At 36.7% G+C, this 25,641-nt stretch overlaps 1 protein-coding gene across 1 annotated transcript; it reads right to left on the bottom strand.

Annotated features, from left to right (window-relative positions):
- Window positions 1-15,869: 15,869 nt before the first annotated feature.
- LOC148014529 (uncharacterized) lies at window positions 15,870-19,413 on the bottom strand. Its single transcript, XM_087666696.1, has 2 exons — window positions 18,110-19,413; window positions 15,870-16,210 (listed from the first exon to the last, which is right to left on the bottom strand). Exons 1-2 carry the CDS (start codon window positions 18,657-18,659, stop codon window positions 16,116-16,118), a joined length of 645 nt encoding a protein of 214 aa, XP_087522822.1. The 5' UTR covers window positions 18,660-19,413; the 3' UTR covers window positions 15,870-16,115.
- Between the last annotated feature and the right edge of the window lie 6,228 nt (window positions 19,414-25,641).

Here is a 25,641-nt window from a genome sequence, read left to right as displayed (position 1 = left end):
TGAAAGGAAATCAAGACCTTTTTCATTACTCACTGTCGTGGTAATATAAGCTAATTTTTTTTAACATCAGATAGAAAGTCTAAGTACAAAAATTACTTTGTATGGATGGACAATAAGAAGAGAATAGCTCTTTTATTATATAACCCAAAGGCTTACAACTTTAGGGTAGAATCCTAAGGATGATAATAAGCTAGATCAAAGGGGTAATAGTATAGTGGTTCATGGTGGATATTAAAAATCTTGTACTCCAAAGGAGGATTATCAAGACCTTCTACGTGGAATCCACAGTGATGTGAGCATCCCTGTATTAACACTTAGGTGGCTAGAATTCCTCATCACTTCATCATAAACGTAGTGGTCTAGGTGAATTTCTCAATTGTAGGTGTACAAAGTGGGATTTCTCCTTTATCATCAAGGGAATATAAAAGTAGTTGTGACCTTCAAGTTCTCCATGTATTGAATTTTCTTTAAGTTTGTTTGGGTGTAGTTAAATGATCGATGTCTATGTAACAATAACACACATCCAAAACCCATATTGTTTCTGAGTGTGATGGGGATGGATCATACAACATATCCAAGATGCACATCACTTCTCTCCTCTCCATACGTAGTTAGAGGAGTGCATTGCCAATGTGTCCATGGCTCAAAACACTAGAAACTGGTCCCAAGCTTCCATTCTCTATTGAAGTTACACCATATTAGTACAAGAAAACTTCTTGAATCCTGAGTTAGGTTAATAACTTATCCATAAGCTTTTACCATATAATCATAACTCCATTTATGCTCTGATACCATGTGTAACATGCTCAATTGAGGAGTCCTTAGTAGCACAATTTAGTGGCCCCTCAAGAGGATCTTCCTTGGCAATGCTACCAGGTACTTCTTAGAATAACATGGGCTTTGTCTCATAGGCACTCTCGCATCCACTTCGTGTAATGGAAGGTTCTATCCATAACCCATAAGGAGTGACTTGAGTTCTGAGCTCCTAAAATAAGCTAAGCTTGCCTATCGGTTTGTCTACAATCTTCAAGCATCTCCTTGCACTAGAAGCCAACCCATGTCATACTTGGTTCAAGAAGAGTGAGAAATAAGGGGAAGTATAGGTATGTAGACCCCTTTGCCCATAAGGCATAGTCTCACTCTAGTCCCCTAAAATGATACAAAGTTAGGGTTCTAGTTAATCTCTACTTCATCAACATTTTACTTTTAACTAATGTATTGGATTGTGGAGAAGCTCTCATCTCATCGAGACCACCCTACCTTAGGATGGATCTCTTGGGGATGTTGCCCTCTCACTTTCCTCAATTGGTCAACTTTAATTGATTAACTACCTATCACACTTAGATTTAAGCATATAAAATCAACTTCTTTAATAAAATTTTAAAGCACTGGGTCTATTTTGTAATTTAGGGTCTCGATACTGAAAAAGACTTCTTTAAAAAAAAACTTATTTATTTTGAAGAGTCTTCTACAATTTCACCTTGCCCATACGAAAGAATAATTTCATCAAGATTTTGCCCTTAACTATTAATAGCACTCTCAAGAAGTCCATCGTGAGTCACATAAGGGTTAGGTAATTCCTAGGAGCCTAAGAGGCTTATTAGCTACTAGAGCCCCCTTGGAACCCTCACCCCTTGTGCTCAACGATTCCCTATAGAGTAACCTCTTGCCATCAAGGCTAGCCCAAGCTCTAGTATGACTCTTTTATCCTATTACCATTTAGATTCAATTAGGGTCCTAGACACTACAATATGTTCTTCCAAGTATATTTGGTAATCTTTTGCAATCATTATTTGAAGCGTAAACAAGATGACAATAAAAAGTAAGATTTAACCTAGTAGGCAATATTTCAACCTTCCAACTTGGTTTCTCTTTCCCTTGGATGTCTTGAGGATTTTTTGAAGTCTCAAGTTAATAACACCTATCAAATTTTTTCTTGGCTACAAGCAACTTACCTAAATTTCTAAGGTCTTTAATTAGTAATCTCTTCCTGTTTAAGTCCCTTATTGAAGATTGGATATATGATCAATCTAATTGGGAGCCTTAGTTAAGAGGTTGATTTTTATGTGTTGATGTGATGGGCTAAGTCTCAACTTTATGAAAGCTAAATCAAAACTTTGGAGTCTTTCTAGTGTAAGCTTGCTTTGAGATCATCATCACTAAGTAAGTTATCAAAGTGAACCATTTTCCTAAAAGTTTAGGTTTCTAATATTTCAAGAGATTATCATCAATAAGCTCTTGTATTTGCTTCTTCGAATAATGATCATGCTTTCTTCTTTATGTGGATCTATGTGAGTCTATTCTAGTTATCCTAAGGTCTCTCAACATACTAAATACATGTATTGAATTTTTTCTCAAGAAATTTTATCTTATTTAAATTATTTTTTAAATAAAATAACACATTTCTTTTGGTTAGATTAATCCTTCTCTTTTCTATCTCTAGATGACTTACAATGCCCTAAATATATTTGATGTATTTATTCATTTTTTATTCCTTGTCAAAATGGATTTTTTTCTAATTTATTATTTCAAAGTTTACTATTTGACCTATTTCTTGATGCAATTGGTCTAAATTTAGCTTCCCTTCAATTTGCCCTATTTTGTGTACATAATTTCTACTATCTTGATTTTTATTGCTTTAGTATTGAAAAATTTTATATTTTTCTTTTTAGTAATTAATTTTTTATATTAGTAAATTCTAAAAACTTGTTATAATTTTTATCTTTTATATTACGCAAATTTTAAAATTCGATGGATAATAATTTAGGATTGGCTTACAAGTGATGGTGCGTTGTCCATGCTTGCAACTCCATTCACGACTTTAGCACTTCTTTCTCTTGTGCTTCACTTCTGTGGAGTCATCACGAATGTGAATCCTCTTGTGTGCTAGGCCCCAACTTTTTGGACTTGAAGGGTGCAACTACGAGTCTCAAGCAGCTAGAGGGGTGTGGATAGAGTTTCCGTAGATGGAAGGGATGCTCCTTTGAGCAATGCTAATGACCAGAAGACGATGATTCTATTTTCTTTATTTTTTATCATGTCCTCTTGGTCTTCTCTTCCTTTATTTATATTTTCTCTTCCTCTTCTCTATCCTCCTCACATTTCATTTGTTCCCTTCTCTCTTCTCTCTTCTCCTTCTACTAATTCTCTCTCTTCTTTTACTCCTATTTCTTTTTCTTCTCCTTTTTTGTTCCTCCTTCTATCTTCCCCCTTCTACCTCTACCTCTCCCTCTCCTTCTTCTCTTTCTCTTTCCTATACTCTTTCTTGTCTTCTTTCTTTATCTCCTAGTCTTCTTCTCTTTTCCTCCTATTCCTCTCTCTCTCTCTCTCTCTCTCTCTCTCTCTCTCTCTCTCTCTCTCTCTCTCTCTCTGTGTGTGTGTGTGTGTGTGTGTGTGTGTGTGTGTGTGTGTGTGTGTGTGTGTGTGTGTGTGTGTGTGTGTGTGTGTGTGTGTGTGTGTGTGTGTGTGTGTGTGTGTGTGTGTGTGTGTGTGTGTGTGTGTGTGTGTGTGTGTGTGTGTGTGTGTGTGTGTGTGTGTGTGTGTGTGTGTGTGTGTGTGTGTGTGTGTGTGTGTGTGTGTGTGTGTGTGTGTGTGTGTGTGTGTGTGTGTGTGTGTGTGTGTGTGTGTGTGTGTGTGTGTGTGTGTGTGTGTGTGTGTGTGTGTGTGTGTGTGTGTGTGTGTGTGTGTGTGTGTGTGTGTGTGTGTGTGTGAGGAATCTTCCAAGAAAAAGGACTAGGCTTTAAGCCTAATTGCTAAGGCCTTTATAGCCTTAGTTAAAGGCTTCTATTGGTACTGTAGTTTCATAGGAATATGGCCATTGACATGTCAAGCTCCCTCTCTCATTTCCTCTTGTGGGTGGTGATTTTGAGGTCACTCTCATTCCAAATTGAGTCTAATAACCCTGACATGCCCTCCAATTACCTCTCTAGTCCTACTACTTTTTTTTCTTGAGCTTCTCTTGATTCTTAACCTCGGCTCTTCTTCCTCTCTTCAACCACTAGGATAGGTGCATTTTCTCGATTGCTCTCCATGTTGTCATGGGGGAGCTGCACCTTGGCTCTAGTGTTGTTGATGTGGAAAAGCCACATTTCACCTCTAAATGGTGGTTGTGCCATAGGGAAGCCTCGTCATGTCTTTAGATGGAGACTTGTGTTAAGGTCATTGTGTCAAGAAACATCATGATGAGGGTCGACGTGACGGGGTGACACAACGTGGGGCAATATGATGTGGGGAATTGCGATGTGGGATGTCATGATATGGTTTTGAGTGATGGATCTTCTTTCTTACTTCTGTGAACACTCTTTCACGCTGAGCAAGAGTTTCTTAGATATCAAGTGTAATACATCTACACTTAATCACTCACATGGCACAGAAAGATAACACAATATGTGAGAGCCAGGTATACTCTTGCATTATTGAAAGAAAGAAATGGTACAACATAAGCACATCCTATGACTACATCCTCGTGATACCGCACATGTGAGGGTTCAACATTGGGTATAGGGAATCACAAACATAATGGAAACCAAGTAGGGCTCAAAGTCACTACTACTCCTTATATAGGTGTTTTTGCCAACAACACCATGGTATAGCTACAAAGCCCTTATAGTGGCTAACAAAAAGAGAAAAAAGTTAAAAAATTTCAACAAAATAAAAGGAAGAGAAAGAAGTATTTGTTGATTAGGTTTCCATCCTTTGCATCGCTGCCATCCTCTCCAACATGATGGAAGGTAATTGCAACCTCCACAATGCGATCATCATTTGTAATATTTCCGCTCAGAAATATTATGGAACTTGACTTCCCGCACGCTGCGTAAAAACTTGTGCAAGGTTATCTCCCGCATCGTAATTACTAGCAGCTTAATCCCCGGCACGCGCAAAAATAAGGCCTCCGCATTGTGAAATCAAGGCCAGGGTTAAAGACCGTTAAAAAAAACCTGCAGGAGAACACTCTTACTCTTTTCCTTCACAGCCAATGCACTTAACAATTTCCTCAACCCTAGGCAATATGCATTTTAGGCTTCCACTTTGAGAAATGCACAACAAGGCAATTAGTGACTAAGTTCATAGGGCGAGTAAGTGCTTTTCATTCATAACTTTGGAGATGCATGATATGCACAAATCCTTTATCTATCATTCAAAGAGATAATTTATCAAATGTACTTTTATCACTACCCATGAATTAATGATAACGTAGAATGCATTTTTCCTATGGAATTAAGCGTACTTAAAACATCTCTTCATGTGGGAATAAATTTATGGAGCCTGGGCTTGTGGATCCACGGTGATATCCACGTGCAAGTTCGGGGAATAACCTCCCGCAGGTGCGCCTTGCAACATCTTGGGAGCCATCATTGATGACTTGAACTCCGCGGATTACCCTCGCTTCTACGCATTCTCCAAACAGCCTCAAGATGTGCCTTCTTCCTTGTACGCAGGAGATTCCTTCACCGAAATGCGGATCTTTGAAAACCCGAGAGCTTGTGGGATTGGGGCTTATGGGAAGGCTTGTGGGAATGGAGCTTTACGAGCCCGGTTTTAAAACCAGGAAGGCACGCAAGAACAAGGCCCAAAGACCTTATCCTTTAGAAGCTTCTTAGAGAAGCTTCTAAGAAGCTTTTGATCTTCTTAGAAAACATGGGATTAAGGTAATGATTGAGGGGAGGGAATATTATCGACGACAGGTGGGGGTTTATGATGGAACGGCGGCGGCTTGAAGAACTGGGCGGGGCAGCGACTGCATCGGTAGCCTGGCAGCGGGTTGGTGGCGGCAGTGGCGTTTTCTCAATAGCACGGTGGCGTTCGTCAACATAGCAGCCTATCCTCCTTCCTCATATCCCTCACTAAGGGGTGTTTATATAGGTCTAGGGGGGGGGGGGGGGGGGGGGGGGGAGAGACTCCGCACACGTGGAGCCCCCCCATGCTTCCCTCTTCTCCCATGCAACTCCACCTCAACAAGCTCCCCATACTCTTTCCTACTCTTCTCCTACTCCCTCTCCTCCAGCCATGCATCGGCTGGGGGAAGGGATATTTAGGAAAAAAAATTGCATAAATTTACATTATTATCCATTTGCCCCTTTTAGTCAATAACTTTCTTGTTATGACTCGCATGAAAAGAATCATTAACGTCCGTTGCACAGCATGAGAATGAAACCTTGGACAATTGCGTAGTATGGGAATGGAACCACAGACTTGTAAGTTTCATGAAAAAGGATGCTTGGAAATGCATTAAGCCAACACTAGCCTTAGGCTTGCATACAAATGAAGGAAGAAGAGGAGGAAAAGAGAAGAAAGTTTGAAGTGGAGCAAGGTTACAAGGAGTGGGTGATACAACAGGAGGATGAGAAGAGACACAAATTGCAAGAGAATGTGGATAGATTGGCAAATAGGTTAGCTAGGAAGGAAACCTTTAGGAGAACTCAAGATAGAAAGAAAGACAAGGAGAAGGAAGCTAAAGTAGGAAGCAAGAAGAAGTACAAAAATAAAGACAAAAGGCAAAACAAGAAGGATGATGAGGAGAGTGAAAGTTTAGAATATGACTATGGCAACAAGTTCAAGATGCCTCAACCCACCATGTACAAGGGAGAGAGAGATGGGTTGATCCTAAAGAAATGGATTGCAGAAGTAGATAGATACTTGAAGTATGCTATAATCACTAAATATAGGAAGGAAGAAGCGACGGCCATCTATTTGGAAGAGGATACCACTAGTTGGTGCCCATTGGAACAAGAGCAAGGCCACACTATCCTCTCATGGGAGGAACTTTAAGAGAAACTCAAAGGCTACTTCATCCCAAGGATGGAAAATTTAAAAGTTAGAGATAAGTGGAGAAATCTCAAACAAGCACAAGGAAATATGAAGGTGTATGTTAGCAAGTATAGGTGGTTGATACTGCACCTACCCAACATGGACATAGATAAAAATTTACATGGATTCCTATTCGACATGCAAGAGTGGGCTAGGAGAGAAATGGAAAGACAAGAACTGACTAGTTTGGCAAAGGCCATGAGAATGGCTAAAAGATTAGTAGACTTAGAAGGGAGGAGAACAGCCCAACGGAATCAAGCTAGATTCAATACCAACCTTACTACAAACTCTTGGCTCCCAAGACCCAACCTCCCAAGAGGTCCCATCTTGGAGATTTTAGGTCAAAGCTCTAGCTTAACTACCAACCATGTTGCAATCAACCTTGGTTCCAAGAGGAGCATTTGGATGGTGGGGAAACAACCGCTATAGACCAACCCCCCCTAGTACATCTTACAAGTCTGTAGGTTCAAACACATCATGGTGGAGATAACAAGCCTCAACTACAGGGGTTCAATGTTTCAAGTGCAGGGGACCACACTACCAAAAAAGATGCCCCATGAAAGGCAAACCCTCAACAAGTGGGTCCAAGATGGTAACAACCACAAGTGCATATGGAGGAGAGGAGCCACAACGCCCATGCATCCAAGAAATTTCGAATGGAAGTGAAGAGAGCCTAGACCACACAAGAGTGGGGATAGTTAGTGCATGTCCCCAATGCATGGTGGATCAAGTAGCAATAGTACATTACTTATATCTTAAGGGTAGAGTGAGTAAAGGGGATCAAGCTATCATGGTTGATACATGAGCTACTCACAATTTCATCACCCCAAATTGTGCAACAAAGCATGGACTAAAATTGTCTAAGGATCCAAAAAAGTGACTTTTGCACAAGGAGAAGCAAAGGAGTTCAAGCAAATATTTGTAGTGCAAGTGGAAGCAGGGAAATGAAGACCAAGTTCAAATTTTTAGTGATACCCATGGACGACTTTGAAGTTATTTTGGGCCTGGAGTTCATGACAAGTATATCACGGTAATGTCATCACTGCAATGTCTGGTAAAAGAGTGAATGAAATGTTGCTAGATATGCAAGGAGAGGGTATAAGAGTACCATGTGAAAAGATGCAACTCCCAGGTAGGACGTTAATCAAAGTGCAAATGAAGGAGAGCAAGCCTAGAGTCTCTTGCCAAACTGCAAAGCCAAGACATAGTAAACTAGGAGCTTCAATTCAAGTAGTTTATCAACCAATCACAAATATTAGGTCCTGAATCATGATTTTAGTGCCAAACAAGTGGAGAAATCTATGACGCAGGGAGATATGGAATATTTATGCATGATCCAACTTGTAGAGCAAGAGGTCATCAAAAATCCTAAATCACAAGTTGGCAACAATGAAGTGGAGGTCAGACTTAAGGAGTATACACATGTGATGCCAACAAAATGACCCAAAGGCCTACCCCCCAAAAGAGAGGTAGACCATAAGATTGAGCTACTCCTAGGGGGATAGTCCCACTAGCTAGACTCGCATACTGCGTGAATCACACTAAACTTATGGAGTTGAAGAAGAAATTTCATGAACTAGAAGCGTAGGGATTTATTTGACCAAGCAAGTCACCATTCCGTGCCCTAGTTTTGGTTGTCAAGAAAAAGGATGGGGGACTCTGATTGTCTATAAACTATAGGGCTCTTAACAAGATCACCATCAAGACCAAATATCCCATGCTACTTAGTCGAAGGCCTATTAGATAGACTCCATGGAGCCAAATACTTTAGTCACATAGATCATAGGTCAAGTTACCACCAAATCCACATAGCCGAAGAAGAGATCCCCAAAACATCTTTTCATAGCCATTATGGAAGCTTTGAATGGCTCATCCTAGGGTGACTGAGCAATGACATAGGTAACTTTTGTGGCTTAATGGGTGGAGTATTTTGGCCAAAGATCGATGTATTCATAATTATATATATAGATTATCTCCTAGTGTATAGCAAAACCTTATAGGAACACAAGAAACATCTAAGGTTAGTATTTGAGAAGCTAAGACAACACAAACTGTATGCCAAACCTAAAAAATGTGAGTTTGCAATGAAGGAGTTAGAATTCTTAGGATTCATCGAAGGCAAGGAAGGCATCAAGATCAACCCCAAGAAAGTCACTGCAATGAAGAATTGGCTAGTACTAAAGATTGTTACAGAAGTTAGAGAATTCTTAGGGTTCCTTATGTTTTGTAGAAGATTTGTCAAGGATTACAATATGGTAACAATCCCACTATTCCATCTAACCAAAGGAGATAAAATTTTCATATGGGGGAGTGAGCAACAAGCCAATTTTGAGAGGATGAAAGAACGTATGAACCAAATCTCCATACTCAAAGTGCTAGACTTTACCAAGCCCTTGGAAATATCCATAGATGCATTTATCTTTTAGCTTATGAATCCAAAAATTTCATAGATACAGAAACTAGATGGAGCACACATGAGAAGAAAATGCTAGCAATAATTCATTCCCTTAGAAAATGGAAACAGTTTGTACAAGACAAACACATAGTTGTGTTCTCACACAACATATCACTCAAATACTTCTAGTCCTAGCCCAAGTTATTTGCCAAACAAGCTAGGTGGCTCAACTTCTTGGTTGAGTTTGACTTGGAACTCAAACACAAGCCAAGGTCTGTAAACAAAATAGCAGATGTACTAAGTTGCAAGACCAATTTGAAAGGCATGAGTGTGGCCAATAGTAACTTCCTCGAGTTAGTGAAAGAGGCTTTAGAACATGACCAAGAAATGCACAAAATCATAGAAGTATGAGCTAAAAGGACACCACATGGCATGCATGCCTTGCAAGAGGGAATCTTGTTTGTAGGCAAGAGATTGTACATTCTCAATAGTGTGGAGTTGAAGAAAATCATAATACTTGAAGTGCATGATGGGAAATTAGGAGGACATAAGGGTCAAAGAAAAACACTCGGGGCCCTTTGAAAACAATTCTTTTGGCCAAACATGAAGGAGGAAGTCATAGACTATGTTAAGACTTGTCCCACTTGCCAACAAGTGAAAGCATCATGCTCTAAGCTAGTTGGTTTACTTCAACCAATGCTAGTATACCTAGCTAGCCATTGGATGCTATTAACATGGATTTTATTGTGGAATTGCCCAAATCCCATGGCTATACCATCATCTTTGTAGTGGTGAACTATTTTCCAAGCCCACTTTATATCCTCCAAGCCACCATTGAATGCTAAGGAGATAACCTGCCTCTTCTTCACGTATGTCTTCAAGATACATGGGTTACCATTAGCCATTGTATCATATCAATATGGAAACTTCATGAGTGACATGTGGAAGGAACTCTTTAAGACTTTGGAAACATAGCTGAGATTATTCTCATCATCCTTCCACCTCGAAACATATGGGCAAACAAAAAAAGTGAACCAAGGCATCGAAGAGTATCTCAAAAGCTATGCCTGGGTGGACCAAAAAGATTGGGTCTTGTAACTTCATGTGCTCGAGTTCCACTACAATAGTTCAATCCATTCAGCAAACAATAGGTTGCACACCCTTTGAGTTAGCCACAAGGAAAGAAGTTATAACATCCTTAGCCTTAGCCTTAGGAGTCACCAAAGCCGCCAAAGATCACGATGCAAAAGACTTCTTGAAGAAGTGGAGAGAGAGAAATGTAGCAGCCAAGCAAAGCTTGGAAAGGAGCAAAAATTACCATGACAATCAAACAAGCCAACAAGAAATGCAAGGCAGTTCTCTTCACCAAAGGAGACATGGTTCTCATCATCTCCAAAAGTATGTTCCTTCCAAACAATATGAGCATCGAATTCAACCATTGATACCATGAACCTTACTACATCACCCAGGTCTTGAATGAGGTTAGGACTTGCTAGAAAGCATATGTGTCCATGATGCCTTCCATACATGCCTTTTGCATAGGTTCTACCTCGACACCCTATGGGGGCATCACATTTCATAAGCCACTTGGATCTTGGAAGCGAGGGCCCATGAACACAGCAACAAGGCCTTTGCCACTTGTCTCAAAGAGGATCCCACCAACCAATGTGCCTTGAGGTATCACTTAGCTTACCATAGGACTTATAGGGCCTCCACTCCTCACATGTAATTGAGTCAAGGGTGGACTAGCATGACAAAAAACAATAAAAATTGAGTCTAGATAAGCAGACACTTGCCAGCTTGATAGGAAAAACTATGTTAAGACCCCCAAGTCGTAGTGTAGTAGACACTAACCAGCTTGATAGAAAAGGCTACATTGATACCTTGTTAATGCATCAAGTCATAGACCATCGGCAAACATTGGCCAGCTTGATGGAAGAAGCTGTGTGTTTAGATCCTAGAATGAGTCAATAAGCACTACCCTTAGATTGTTGAGGATAGCAATCCATTGTGTGGGGTGGGTGTAAGGGCTTTGTAGCTATACCATAGCATTGCTACCAGAAACACCTCACCTATATAGAGAGTAGTAGTGACTTTGAGTCGTACTTGGTTTCCACTCTATGTGAGATTCCCTATATCCAATGGTAAACTCTCACATGTGCGATGTCACGAGGGTGTAGTCTTGGGATGTGCCTATGTTGTATTGTTTCTTTCATTGAATAATACAAGAGTATACATTGCTCTCACATATCATGTTATCTTTCTATATCGTGTCATAAGTGGGGTGCATAAACCCCCCTCTCCTCCCCCCCTTCCTAAGCACTAATTCATATGGTAGGGAAAGGGGAGAAACATTACAAATACAATGGAAAAAGTACTTTTAAAAAGTATTTTTTAAATAGGTAAAATTTATTTTCCATATGTAAAATCACATTTATGTAAACAAAAGTGCCATAAGTATTGATAACATAGTTAACAATTTAATATAGCAATGGATTCCCCCAATCCTGAAAATAAGATTCAACTCATGCTTAGCATATGCTTAAGCAAAATCTTTCTAATGCAAAAAACTAACTTATATGAAGTGCATCTAGGCAAGCAAGTGGAAGCTAGATCAAAGTGCATAAACAAAGCCTCTAAACAAAGGGTAGATCAATGGAACAAGAATAATTATAATTGAGAATCAAGAAAATGAGATATTCAAGTATAAGATGATAACGGAGAAGTTCAAAGGAAACTAGATCCATAGTCTAGTTAGACTAAATAATGAGTTGACTTACTGTAACTATATAAATTAGCTCAAATAAGTGAATGAGCTAAATGGCTATTCCAATGCTCTTAATGAGCTATTCTCTAATATGTATGAGCTCTTCTCCAATATCTTGTCAATCTTTATGCATCTATTCTATATAGATCCAATTAATTCATAAGAAGAGAGAGCTAAAGTTACTCCTAAATTTCAATTACCTGATTGGAAAAACTAATATTAATCCTATCAAAATTTTACTTTTTACACAAACAATGTAATTTTACAAAAAGCGAAAGGGGTGTTGAAGGGGGGTCTAGCTTATAGAATATGTAAGATACCACATGAGTTCAAAAGAAAGGGTATTATATTTAATACAATTTTTAGGATTATATTTACAAAATGGATTTTTAAATTATAATTTAAAAAAATTGTAAGTTTAGTAAATAAAAGGGGTCGTTTTAATGTGTTATAGCATGTAAAGAAAGGGTACTAAATATCTTTTGAATACACATTACATAGATGATTTCTTATAGGTGGACCCCTAGGGTCTTTCTCTCAATATTGCACCTCTTTGGTGTCTATTATCTACTCTCACTCTTAGTGTGCGGGATAGTCCTGGACTCTATACTTGACTCTATGTAATTGAAAATTGGTTGCTTTGAACAATTAAAATACTTTTTTAGTACACTTGAATAACTGTGAAACACTTGTATCCAACATGAGATCATTTTTGTAGCTCCAAATACTTAGCTCCCCAAGTAGATAGATACATATAATCCTAAAATTTTATAATTAATTTACTAGTCAAATTTTTTGTTGTATAAAATGGTCTAGAAAACATATCTAAAAAATCCCAACTATCAAGCTATAATACACAAAAAGATAAATATTCCATATTTTTATTCCTCAAAAAGCTAATAGTTATATTTTGAGATATTAGGCTTGCAAGAGTACTTCTAGCGAAAGGATTAGGACTAGAACTTTCTCCTTGATTGAAGGATACTTTTTCACTTGGCATGATGGATCAAACTCTAAGAAAAACTAAAGTCTTATCCCACACTTGAGAACCAAATCCATATATAAGTTATGGCGCAATTACTATGTGAGTGCACATGCTTATATAGGCTATTACATAGTTAGAAGATAGTTTCATGGTTTCCTATTGCAAAGAATTGATGAAGCAAGGTCTAAGTTAACATTATGATCATTGCTAAGGAACAAGAAAATGGAAGAAGAATAATGTAGAAACCCTTGACTTGTGTTGACTATCTTAGAGTTTATAGTCACGGATTAACTAGAAGAGGTCCGTTCACCATTCATGAATCATCAATTAGTAGAGGTAGCATGTCTTGCTTCTAACATTATTATAATGGCATTGAGGGGTTTGGAAAGGAAAAGAGAGAATTATGCAAGTGACTCATAAAGATGGGTCTAAGCAAGGCAAGATTCCCTAGGTATACCCTACCCTTGATATGCCTTGTGTTTGTGTGGGAGAGGTAGGAAGTAGGGGTAAGGGGTTAGGGATGGAGCGACCAACCAAGCCATCAATTGTACTTAATTGGAGGATTCCTAGGTGTGGTACTCTATCCATGGGTGCATGTTTTTCTTTTTCTTCTTTTTCTCTTATTCTTGTTGATTTACAATGTCGTAGAAGAGGGCTTTCAATCTATATGAATGTGATAGGATTGTAGGGGTAAGGACACATTTGAGAAAGGATAGCCTTGACCTTGTATAGGAGGATTTCTTGTTGAGTTATGATGCCCTATGGGAGGGCTTTCATTATTTGTGAATCTGATAGGATTGTACAAATAAGGAGGCTTTTAAGAAGGATAACCTTAACCCTAACAAAAAAGGTTTTGATTTGTAGTCCTTAGTACATGAATTTTACAATCTATATTTTTTAAGGATAATATATTTTTTATATGAAAAAATGTATATATGAGAATTTTTTATAAAATTTAATTTTTCCACTAATTATATCGTTAATCAAATATTTTAATGACTATTTTTGCTGACTTGTCCCAACATTATACTCTGTATTTCTAGTCTTATTGTATAATACTTCCATGTGTTTCAAATATTAGAAAACCCATATTTGTATTAATGAAACCTAGAGCTCCAACATCCTACCTTCAATTGTGAGTATTGAGGAATTATGGGAATAAATATTAATTGCAAGACAAGAGCGGCAAGGATGAATTAAGTCAAAGACAAAAACAATCAAAAGGTCAAGAATAAAGTGGTATGGTTGTTTTTGAAAGTAATATTATCTATTTATGCTTCATCATATTTCTTAGGAAATTTGTAATATAAAGATAATGCTCCAAAGTCAAAAGATATACAACAAGAGTTTGAGTTACAGGCACACAACTATTTTTCACGCCCATAAACCTAAGTGATTTGCGTGTAATATTGTAAGGGCCAATCATAAGCCATAGAAGTGGGTAGGACATGTGAAATTTTATTTTAAAAGAGAAGAAAAATATGCAACTCAATTGTAACAAGTAGAATCCTGATAGTAGTACTAATATAATTGAAGGAAGTGAGCCCTGAAGTGGAAGCATGGAGTGGAAGCAAGAGGTATGGTGGAAGAAGAGAGAGAGAGAGAGAGGGGGGGGGGGATGTGAAAACTCCAACAATCACAATGTGTGATCATTCTTCCCTTTATTCAAATGTCACTAAAAGAATAAATAATGAAGTGACAATGATAGGTGCTTGCCACCTACAGTGTACAGTTGTGTGGGTATGCATGTACTGTCCGTGTAACTAATACATGGGTGGCTAGGCATAGGCACAATTGTACCCAAAAATCTTTCACTTAAAGGAAAATGTGCGCCTAGTGAGGAGAGAACCAGAAAAAAGATGAACTACAAATGTACATAAGTATAGCAAGATGAGAAGAGACGTCATCTCATCCAAGGCTCTCATCAACTTCCTAAGAAAGACAAAATGCTCTACTAGGAGACTTTTAGTGATGAGTAGATCTACATGATTTTGGTCAATTGAGATCTTAACAAGCTCAATGGACTTGTCCTAAGTGTCCTCTTGGATAAAGTGATAACACACCTCAATGTGCTTCATCTTTGCAAGGAAGACTGGATTCTTCGTCAACTAAATAGCACTCATAGAATCCGAATGCAATGTAGGGACCATATCAGTAATGCTAATGTCTGCCACCAGACAGCCTAACTAGAGAGCCGCCTTGCAAGCCTCGATGTGGAGTCTCTTCCTTTGTAAATGGAGTGTAATGACTCCATGTGACCATGAAATTGAATAGAGCTAAGGATTTTGGCAACTTATATCCATATGATATCTATACAAATAATTGGTAGGCTTAAGAGGATATAAGAACAACTGGACAACAAGGTAACTATCATATTTTGAATAGTTGGTCAAGTCTTCAAATGACATTTGGCACCTTTATGTTTTATGCTCCTCTATCCTTTTTACACCTTTCCAAACTTGTATGAATGAGCTTATTAGCATAGGAAACTCAATTATATGGCACGTTATATGAATGTGCTTATTAGCATAGGCAATTCATTATATGGCACATTATATGAATGTGCTTGTTAGCATAGGAAATTCATTATATGGCACATATAGTGATGTGTCTATTTCATACCATTCTTAGATCTCTTCCTTTTTACAACATTAGGCTTGACATTTGGTGCCTTATAGATATGTATTATCATCCAAGCTAGACTGGAGTATATAGAGTTTCATTTCCCTTCCCACTTTGGATTATTTAGAGCCATGAAAGATAAGTTTATAGCGAGTCCACTCATTTGAATTGCATGCACAATGTAGAGTATTTGATTAGCATGCAATCAATTGAGAGAGAGAGAGAGAGAGAGAGAGAGAGAGAGAGAGAGAGAGAGAGAGAGAGAGAGAGAGAGAGAGTTAGGCAACTTGTCCTTCCCAAAATATCCAAATTTAGAGTCCATGTAAAATCTTACAACAAATGTATGAAAATTTCACTTCATGAGATATGGAACCTTTTGTCCAAGCATGCTAGCAAATAATATGGGGGGGATAATTTTGTACAATTCATAAGGTGGGTATATTGGCCCTTTCATTCAACACCATATATAATCATGGTTGACTCAGTCCTTCGGGAAGAGGCTTTAGGAATGGTTGCCAAATAAATTGGTTCTAAGATCTTTACTCAAAAATGCCTTCTCGACAACATATGTGGCATGTGCAATAAGGGGGATAGTATTGCATAAGGGTAAGAGGCTCAGGTTTAGGCACTTCAACTGCACACAGAAATAAATGGTTTGAACTTTAAGCAGCTTTCTTGCACTAATCAAAAGTCCAACTTGTTAGGTCATTCCACTAAAGAATAAACAAAATAACATTTTATGACATTCAAATATTTAAACATAGAGATGTAACGATATATGCCCTTTTCCTACTTTGAGACTTGTTATTTCAGTCCAATTTTGATTTGTAGTAGATTGAAGTTGCTTAGCACAAAGAGTGATAAGTTGAGTATGAAAGGTAATGTGTATAGCATACAAACCTAATTAGTTGAAGCTTCAAAAAATGTGAGTTCCCAACTAGTAACCATAGTACCATCATGTTGAAAATTATGTGCAAAGTAAGTTGGTGAATCATATCTACATGTTCAATGCCCTATCTTTAAATTGACATGAAAAATCAAAATATTCTAAGGGCAAATAGGCCAATATGATGGTTAGCTTTTCTATATACTCATGGGTGTCAAGTGTACTATATGAAAGGGTTGTATTAAACTTTTCTATATCAATAGTCTTAATACTTTTCTATATGAATAGTCATAGGTTGTTATTGAGTGCTAACATCATGGTACAAATATACTCACAGGTTTCAAGTATACTATATGAAAGGGTTGTATAAAACTTTTCCATTTCGATAGAGTACATGAGGCATCTTGGACAATAGAAGCAAATGGTGCCTTCATTTAATATCATTTTACTATGTTACTAGTTGGAATCATAATGTCTCACCTATTGAGAGTACTATGGTTTGTGAGCAAGTAAAAATGATAAGTTTATGTAAACAGCGATAAAGAATGTCACTAGATGTAATTTTCTCAATGAAATGAAGCTCTTGATAAAGATTTGGTGGTTTTGAAGTTGTGTGTGTGCATATGCAAGCACGCTCATATGTGCAGATGTATGTGTATGTGTAGGTGGACATACATCAGTATGTGCATGTGCAGGTGTGCATATATCAGTACATATGAGCATGTGTGCATGGTGTGGACATTGGCTTTAAAAAAGAGCACCCATGGAAGATGGAATTTCATTTTTGAAAATAGTGCGTGATCAATGAATTGGTTGGTACTATTTGGGTAAAGTAGCTTTAGATTATAGGCATGTCTCATTACAGTCCTTGATGACCTTGATGACATGTCTCACTATAGTCCTTGATGGCATGATGAGCTCATGACCTTGATGACATGTCTCACTATAGTCCTTGATGACATGATGAGCTATCATGGTTTTTGCTATTGAAAGCACTACTTTAGCAAAACTTTTTTTGTTCGATTCTATACACTCATGTGGAATGTAAGGTTCTAATCTACAAGTGTTTAGTATTGCATTGATTTGTGGCTTATCCATTATATTTTGAGGAGTTGGCTCCCAGAAACATGGGTGAATAGCATGGGTTCGTACTAGACTAATATAAAGATAGTTTGTGAGCTTGATGAATGCAAATATTTTATCCACATGGCTTCATATTAGACTAATATAAGGATAGTTCACCTGTGGATCCAAGCAACCAATTGTGGACATGTTACTTGGATCACCTAGTGAGTGCTAAACAAAATATCCAAATTATTTCATGTGAAGTAGGATAACAAACGCTTTAGAACCTAGCAAATATGCTAAACACAAATTGAAATGATAATGATCAAATCTAGTTGTGTTCCCTTACCTAGTAATTATTAGGAAATCTAAGTAGTATGGTTATTAACATGAGGAAATCTAACTCTCCCTTAACGATGCGAACTTACTAAAATAAACTCTTATTATAAGTAGAGAAAAGAAACCCTCATTAGGAGGAAATTCAACTAGTATGGTCCCGTGGAAAACTAGTGTCTCTAATGAGGCGAATCTTATTAAAAGAAATTCTTATTAGTAGGAGAAAAGAGAGAGAGGATGTTTTACCTGGTTCAGGGGGGGGAGGAGGTGGAGGAGGAGGAGGGGCAGGTTCAGCTGGGGGAGGGGGAGGCTCGGGTGCAGGCGGGGGAGGGGGGTCTGCGGGCGGAGGGGGAGGGGGGTCGGCAGGAGGAGGAGGGGGGGCTTCGGGAGGGGGAGCCTCGGCAGGAGGAGGAGGTGCGGCGTCGGCAGGAGGAGGGGGTTCAGCTGGAGGGGGAGGGGGGGCTTCTGGGGGCGGGGGAGGCGGCGGGGCCTCCTCGGGTGGCGGCGGTGGCGGCGGCGGGTCTGGCGGCTTGGGCGCCTCGACGTCGCCGTCGATGCAGGAGGCGCAGCGCTTCTCGACCCAGCCCTCGAAGTCGTAGTCAGAGGCGCCGCCCCAGTGGCGCCCACTGCACACGCGCCCCACCAGCCCCGCCATCACCCCGACGATCATGATTATCGCCAGCACCACGAACAGGGGCCCTATCGCCCCCCCTCCCCCGTGCCCTCCCGATCCGCCGCTGCTGCTTAGTTGCGTTGTCGCCATCCCGTAGGTCGTCTCATTAATGGACGTCGCCATCACACACACACACACACACTCTCTCTCTCTCTCTCTCTCTCTCTCAGTAGCACCACCCTCCCACTCTCATCAAAACTTAGCTTCCCTACGACGAATCAAGATGATCTCATGGGCGACCGATCACAGCTCAGTCAGACATCCGTCATAATACCGCGCCTGGGTGACTCACTGATCATCTCCAAATGCAGCTCATAACTCACTCAACCAGCGAGGACTCATACAGGAGCTGGCTAGGAGTCTCTCCCCGATGCAACAGACCTCGAGAAAGCGCAAACTTTTGCACTAGCATGCAGCTGCACAGACCAAAAGATAAAGAAGAGGGGAGGAGGAAGAGAAGGACAGGCCGGACCCGGCACGGAAGAGCATGCATGTGCTGCGGTATGTCTATGCTAGAGGAGGAGGAGGAGGAGGAGGAGGAGGTAAAGAAAGAAAAGCAACGCACCATCAGCATACTTCTAAGTTCTCACTTCTTATGCCGAAAGCCTCAGTAGCCTTATCTTCTCTTTCACATAAGGTCGCTCTTAATTCTCGTAGCCTACCCCTATCATTCCCAAAGACTAGTAGCTACATAGTCCATGAACCTCGTATGCGGCTCCTTGAAACAAAGTCATCTCGAGTATGGGGCACTAGTTAATTTTGCTTGTTCACTCCTCCCATCTATTGTTCATCCGTCTCTAGTATTCCTCATATGGTCCTACTAGCTTGCAAATAGGACCATCTGCAAATCAACATTGCCATACTATTGTGAAATAATATGCTTGCTAAGGGTGGTTATACACCACCAATATGCCCACTGTGGCCATGTAACCTTTTGGGATGGAGGGTACATTTGTTGCATCTATAACCACCCACCATGTGTGCAAGTGAACTTGTAATGGCCCACTTGGCTAGAGCATGTGATTGGAAAATTTTTGCATGATGGGCATTCAAATATGTGAGCTTCCATGTTACTTTTTGCCACAAATATGATAGGCATGGGAAATTCTCTTAGGCAAGTGTCTTGCTTGCCTAGTTCTCTATATATGGCATCATGAAAACTTAGGACCTATGGCTAAATGACAAGTGTTTGTTCATAAATTCTTGTCTGTGGCAATTGATTTCTACCCTTAGTAACCATCTAAAAACAATTAAATACACTTTGCACTTCTTGCCACTATTCCTTTTCAGCATAGATAAGATTCAAAAGATAACAATTAACAAAGGCAATGTCCAATAGTTATCTTTTTCACTAATATTAGAGGAGTGTAGACTAACTTCATAGATTACCTTAAATACATGCAAATATCATTGAATCAAAAGTAGGGATTTTTCTAAAACCTTGCTATAGGTTCATGTATTTTATTCAATCTCTAAATCTAGAAATTTGTAAAGCCATGGCAATTGAACTTGATGTAATGGATATCGTCTTTAACTTTTCCTTGGGTTCTTTTTTAGCTTGACTCTTTGTTTCAACCTCTAAGCATGCATGCAATAAATAAAAACATTGCACTAAAGTATCCATATAGGTTCTTTAACCTCAAAATATTGAAACTATGAGGTTTCATACTAATGGGTTGAAATTTCTTGTAAAAGGAGTGTTGTCTAGATTGCTTCCACTAGCATTCATTGAATGTCCTTGGGAGCTTCCAAATATTTCAATGTTCATCTCAACTTCTTTAATGTGACGCAATAAGGGATCTAGTTGCACTAATGTATGAGCAAGGTATTGACAAGCCCTTCACATGGTGAGCAATGATGATTACTTATCTTTATTAAACTAGTGATTATCTATGAGCCCATCACAAGGTAAATAATAATGATTACATTTCATTATTAAAACATGACAAATAGATAGAATAGTTTTTTGGTAAGCATTATAAAATAGATTTATTGGCCACGTGTATTGTCAATGTCAACATTATAAACCTGACAATGTACTCGTCCTACTACCAAACTTGAAAAGACTTAATACCTTAAAACCTTTCATATTGGCTTTACGCTAATGAACTTATGCTATTCTAAAGTTTGCATAATAAATCTTGTTTCAATCTCTTATTATCATTCAAAGCTTTTGAAGTCTAAAACACTAGTATGAAGGAGCAGACTTTGCACATCAAAGCTCACCTAATGATTTGGATAGCATTTGAAGGTTAACAACATTTGATTAACAAAATTTTTAAATTATTTTGCATTATGCTACTCAGTCTTGGTTAACAAAGCTTATCTCAATCTCTTTAATCTTCCTTAAAAGTTGGCCCATCTAAATAGTCTAATTTTGTCACCTAGTTGACACTATAGTTCTCAACTCCAATTTACTCCCAAATCCTTTTCTACTCCCATTCTTGAGTATAAGATTTTACATCTTCACAATGTTCTCAATAGTCTATATACACTACTGGTTTCAAGCAAACAAAGACTTTCAAAAAGGTCGACCCATAAGATTCCTTCCCCTTTAATGAATAACACACTTTATGGTTCTCTTTCTTACCCTTTCCATTGCATTATTGGGTATCTTTTCTAGGCTCAAAGATAAAGTATTCTTTCATACCTTTAAAAATGGTATGATTTCCCTTATTTAGTATCTTTAAGAAATCCTATCTCCCTCAGATCTCCCCTTGTATTGTCCATGGTAAATTACATGACATGCCTACAATCCATGTACCCGGTTTTATACCTTAGTATAATCTCAAAACCATGTATAAAAGTTAAATCCTCATTTTTAATAACATCTCCTATACGAAGCATATGTAAAATTGAAACCATTTTAACAATCTAGTTGATGTCGAATAACTTTTCCACAACATGAAATTCACCATGTTAATAATCGCCCTTGTTCATGTCAAAGGTATAGAGAAAGCACACTTATTTTTACCAATAAAGATATCTAATTTAAATTCTTTATCTCGACATCTCAACAATCAACCAGATAAGTCAAGTAAATTCTAGGGATTCCATTGTGTACGTATGTATAGTATAAACTCATTTTCAGCAATAGTATGAACATGGGTTTAACATGGGGATTCATGAATTTGTTATTCATGAAAAATCATATTGCATAATATTAACATTGGTTGCTTCATTTTCTTTATGAGTAGTTTATAAATATTTTTGCTTTCAAGCCTTTTTGTGAGTCCATGGAAAATTTTCAAATGTTCTTTAGGAATTGGCATCTCCTAAAGTAGTTGCATTCATGCATCCTATTAATTCTTATTGAGATGGACGTAACGGATATGGCTAAAAAGCATACTTTTTGGTTTTATAGGTATTGTGGTGATTCTTTTTATTGTGTTCAAACAACTTTTAGCATGATGATGATGGCAAGATCATGAAAAGGCAAACCATTCTTTTCACTTTCATGACTTTGCAGAACTTTTTGTCATGACTATTGCTAGAAGGGAAATCTCTACAAACATGTTTTCTAAATATTAAATGGTATGTTTGTATTTCAATTCAAGTTGGTAGAATAGGAATGAACAACTTTTAGTACATTGTTGGGAAAAAAAATCAACTTGCCCCTGTCATGTTGAATAATACACTCATAACTCTTTTATATTAGTTAGATAATACTCTCTATCAAACTCTTCTCAAACAAGTACCATGTATAAATTATGTAAAATTCTAGTTTAGTAGCCTAAATGAAAATTTAAGATGCATTAAACATTTATTGTATTATCTCATGTAGGATGGCCTCAAAAAGCAATCAAACTTAATTTTAATGAGTTGGAGGTAATATAGCCAGTTCATATTTAATCTAGCAAATTGTAGGAGATGCAAGAATGTAATTTTTTTCCTAATATTTCACTTTTAATTTCCAAATGGATTTTTAGAATTGAACTTGTAAATTCATAAATCCATGAAAGCACAACAAAATTTTCATGTTTTCATTTGCAAATCAAATATAAAGAGAGTTAATATACCCAACAATAGTTTAGAACCCCTTGTGAAACTTGTCTTTTTTCCACACACACACCCCATCTTTTGAATTTCTTTCTCCATCTTCCAACATGGAAAATTTTGACTCATCCTCCTTCATACCACCAACACACTTGAAAGAGGGGGCAAATGTATTAGCTTCACGAGGGATTCACTAGTAGTAATAAGGAGACGTCACCTTTGTGCAAGAAATATATGAAAATACCCCTTATCTACCCCCTATTTATAGGACCTTACCTTATAAAATGTACCTTCCTTCCCTTAAATAACCCCCCTCCCTTACACTCACATGGTACCATATGATAAATCAATTGCACATGTATGCATGCAAAGACATTGCATATAAAAGTCTCTACAAAAATATAATATTTTTGTGTTGTATAGTGTATAATTTTTAATAATATTTTCATACTATGAAGTGTACAATTTTCATGTATTAAAATGTACTTTCTAAAAATATTTATTCTGCATAATCCTATCTAATAATATGCTCACCATAAGACAAAATACATTAATATTCTTCTATCTATATACCGAGCATAATGCGACTAGTGTCACATGTGTGCACTTATGCAACATGTCATAGATTATACGACAAATATACAAAATCCACAATAAATAAAAGTAATCTAATTTTCATAGTGATTTTTTGTAAATACCATAAATACCATAATCCTACAATGTTTCAGGTTATACATTATGTGGCAGATAGAAAAAATTCACAATTAAAAAAAATCATCTTATTTTCTTAATGAATTTGGATAAAATATCGTGAGTAGAGTAATTCCCTAACATTTTGATATCACTGTTGTGAAGAAAACCACATGTTGAATCTAGCATCTCAAATCTTAGATGTAAACAACTGAATTAAATATATAAGAATTTGAATACAAATTTACAAAGAACAAGAGAAAAATATAGGATAGGGTCCAACCTCCCCCATGACAAAAGCCATGGTTTGTCACCCTCTATTATGGAATATCAATTTACATAGCTATTTACATTCATATCACACATCTAATTACCAAAAAAAACCCTACAAAGTTTTATATCAAACAAAACCCCAAGATTACTATAATAGCTCTGAATTTTGATTTTGAATAAGAGAGAGATAACAAAACTAAGTTATTATAACAATGTTCTTCTATTTCGCACACAATCATATTGCTTTTATTAAAAAAAGTTAGAAAATATTTTTAAAAATGAGCAACATCAAGAAAATAGCAAAGTATTTTATTTAAAATATATATTTTAATAAAAAATAAATATAATATTTTTATATTTTTAATATTAAAATATTAAATCAAATAGTAAATATGAATAATTCATTTTAAATTATCACTAAAGAAACTTAAATCTATAATATCACATATATAGATTACAATATCATGTAAATACATATTATTATACATTTCACTTACTATATAGATTCATCTAAAGATGATTTATAATCAATACTTTTTTAAAGTATCGTTTTGCTTAATTCTACCTAATAATTTACTTGCCATGATGTAAAGCACATTAATATTCTTCCCTATTTTTACCAAGCATAATACGATTAGAGCTACATGTAGTGCTACACATAATATGTCATGGATGTGGCAAATAGATAAAATCATTAAAAATAAATAAAGTAAAAATCATCTTAATTTTTATAATATTTTTTATCAATACAAAAAAACCAAAACTTCATAATATTTTCACTATTGCAAATGGGCCATGCAGTGAATCTAACATTAAAAATATTTAATACAACTTACTTTATGAAACCTAAAAGGATTCAAATCAGTTTAAAAATTCCAAAAAAAGAAAAAACATATGATAGCTCCCAATCTTTCTCATAATAAAAGCCATCATGTGTCATCCTCTATTACGAAATATTGATTTAGATAGCTATTCACATTCATATCATGTATCTAAGTGTAAAGAAAATACAAATACCAGTCAAATTACAAAGTTGTGTAATAATAGGTTTCCTATAGGTTGTTGTAGTTGATACAAAAAATTATTTGTACCAAATTGTGATATTTTAACGTTACCACCATGTTTGGAACATGCAAAAAAGTTAAAAATGACTCAAAAAGCTCTCAAATTCAACTCTAGATAAGAGAGAAACAAAAAAAATTAAGTTTTTAAAAAACGAATCACATTAAAAAAAACAAGGAATCCATAGAGAAAACTCATTTTGATAAAAACATATGTTAAATATAATACTCTAATATATTTATATAAAAATATAAAATCCAATTGATTAATAATATTAAAGACAAATGATTTAGTTTAAATTATTGTTAAAGAATCTTAAACTTGTAATTCACAAATAAACTAAAAACTTTAATATAATATAAATACGTATTATTAGAAAGTATGATAACTATATAGATTCATCTAAAGATTTAAATAATTTTGCATAATAATCTACTCATCATAATACTAAACATATTAGTTCCCTTCCATCTATCTACCAAGTAAAATGTGACTAGTGTTATGTGCAATGCTTACATGTAAAGCTCATGACTATGGGGCAAAGAAAGAATAAAATCCACATATAGAAAAACATAAAATCATCTTATTTTCATGATAAGATCTAAAACATCTAATTTATGGTAGCATGATATGGATTTATTATTATCACATTCTTAGCTTATAAACCTATAAAAAATCCACAAAATGATAAGAAAAGTTCATTTTTTATAACATACTGGGCACAATCTTTACCATGATAAAAACATGGTTTTCCATCATCCATTATGGAATATTTATTTACAAAGCTACTTACATTTATATCATATATCTAATTACAAAGAAAATACACATATAAATCAAAATATAAGTTTTGTGTGTTAAGAGTTTTTTTTAGCTTACTGTTGCTGCTTTGAATTTTGTGTGTTGAATCACGACGTTTTAATATCATTATCCTATCTAGAGTGTCTCAAAATCTAGATTCTAATTCTGGATAAGGAAGGAATAATGAAAATAAGTTTTTACAATGTTCTTTTGTTTTATACATGATGTTGTTTTTCTAACGAAACCTAGGAAAGCTTTCTACAAATGGACCACATACAAAAAT

Source organism: Lygodium microphyllum, chromosome 25 (genome assembly GCF_053477565.2).
Source record: "Lygodium microphyllum isolate KBCC chromosome 25, Lygodium_microphyllum_v1.1.10, whole genome shotgun sequence".
NCBI classification, from domain to species: domain Eukaryota; kingdom Viridiplantae; phylum Streptophyta; class Polypodiopsida; order Schizaeales; family Lygodiaceae; genus Lygodium; species Lygodium microphyllum.
This window is presented reverse-complemented; position numbering and strand designations above follow the sequence as displayed.

Bases quoted from the DNA above. Each gene is read 5' to 3' on its own strand.
- LOC148014529 (XM_087666696.1), bottom strand. From the start codon at position 18,659: ATGGCGACGTCCATTAATGAGACGACCTACGGGATGGCGACAACGCAA. The intron at 16,211-18,109 runs GTAAAACATCCT...TTCTGTGTGCAG, and splicing joins TCCTCCCCCCCCTGAACCAG to TTGAAGTGCCTAAACCTGAG.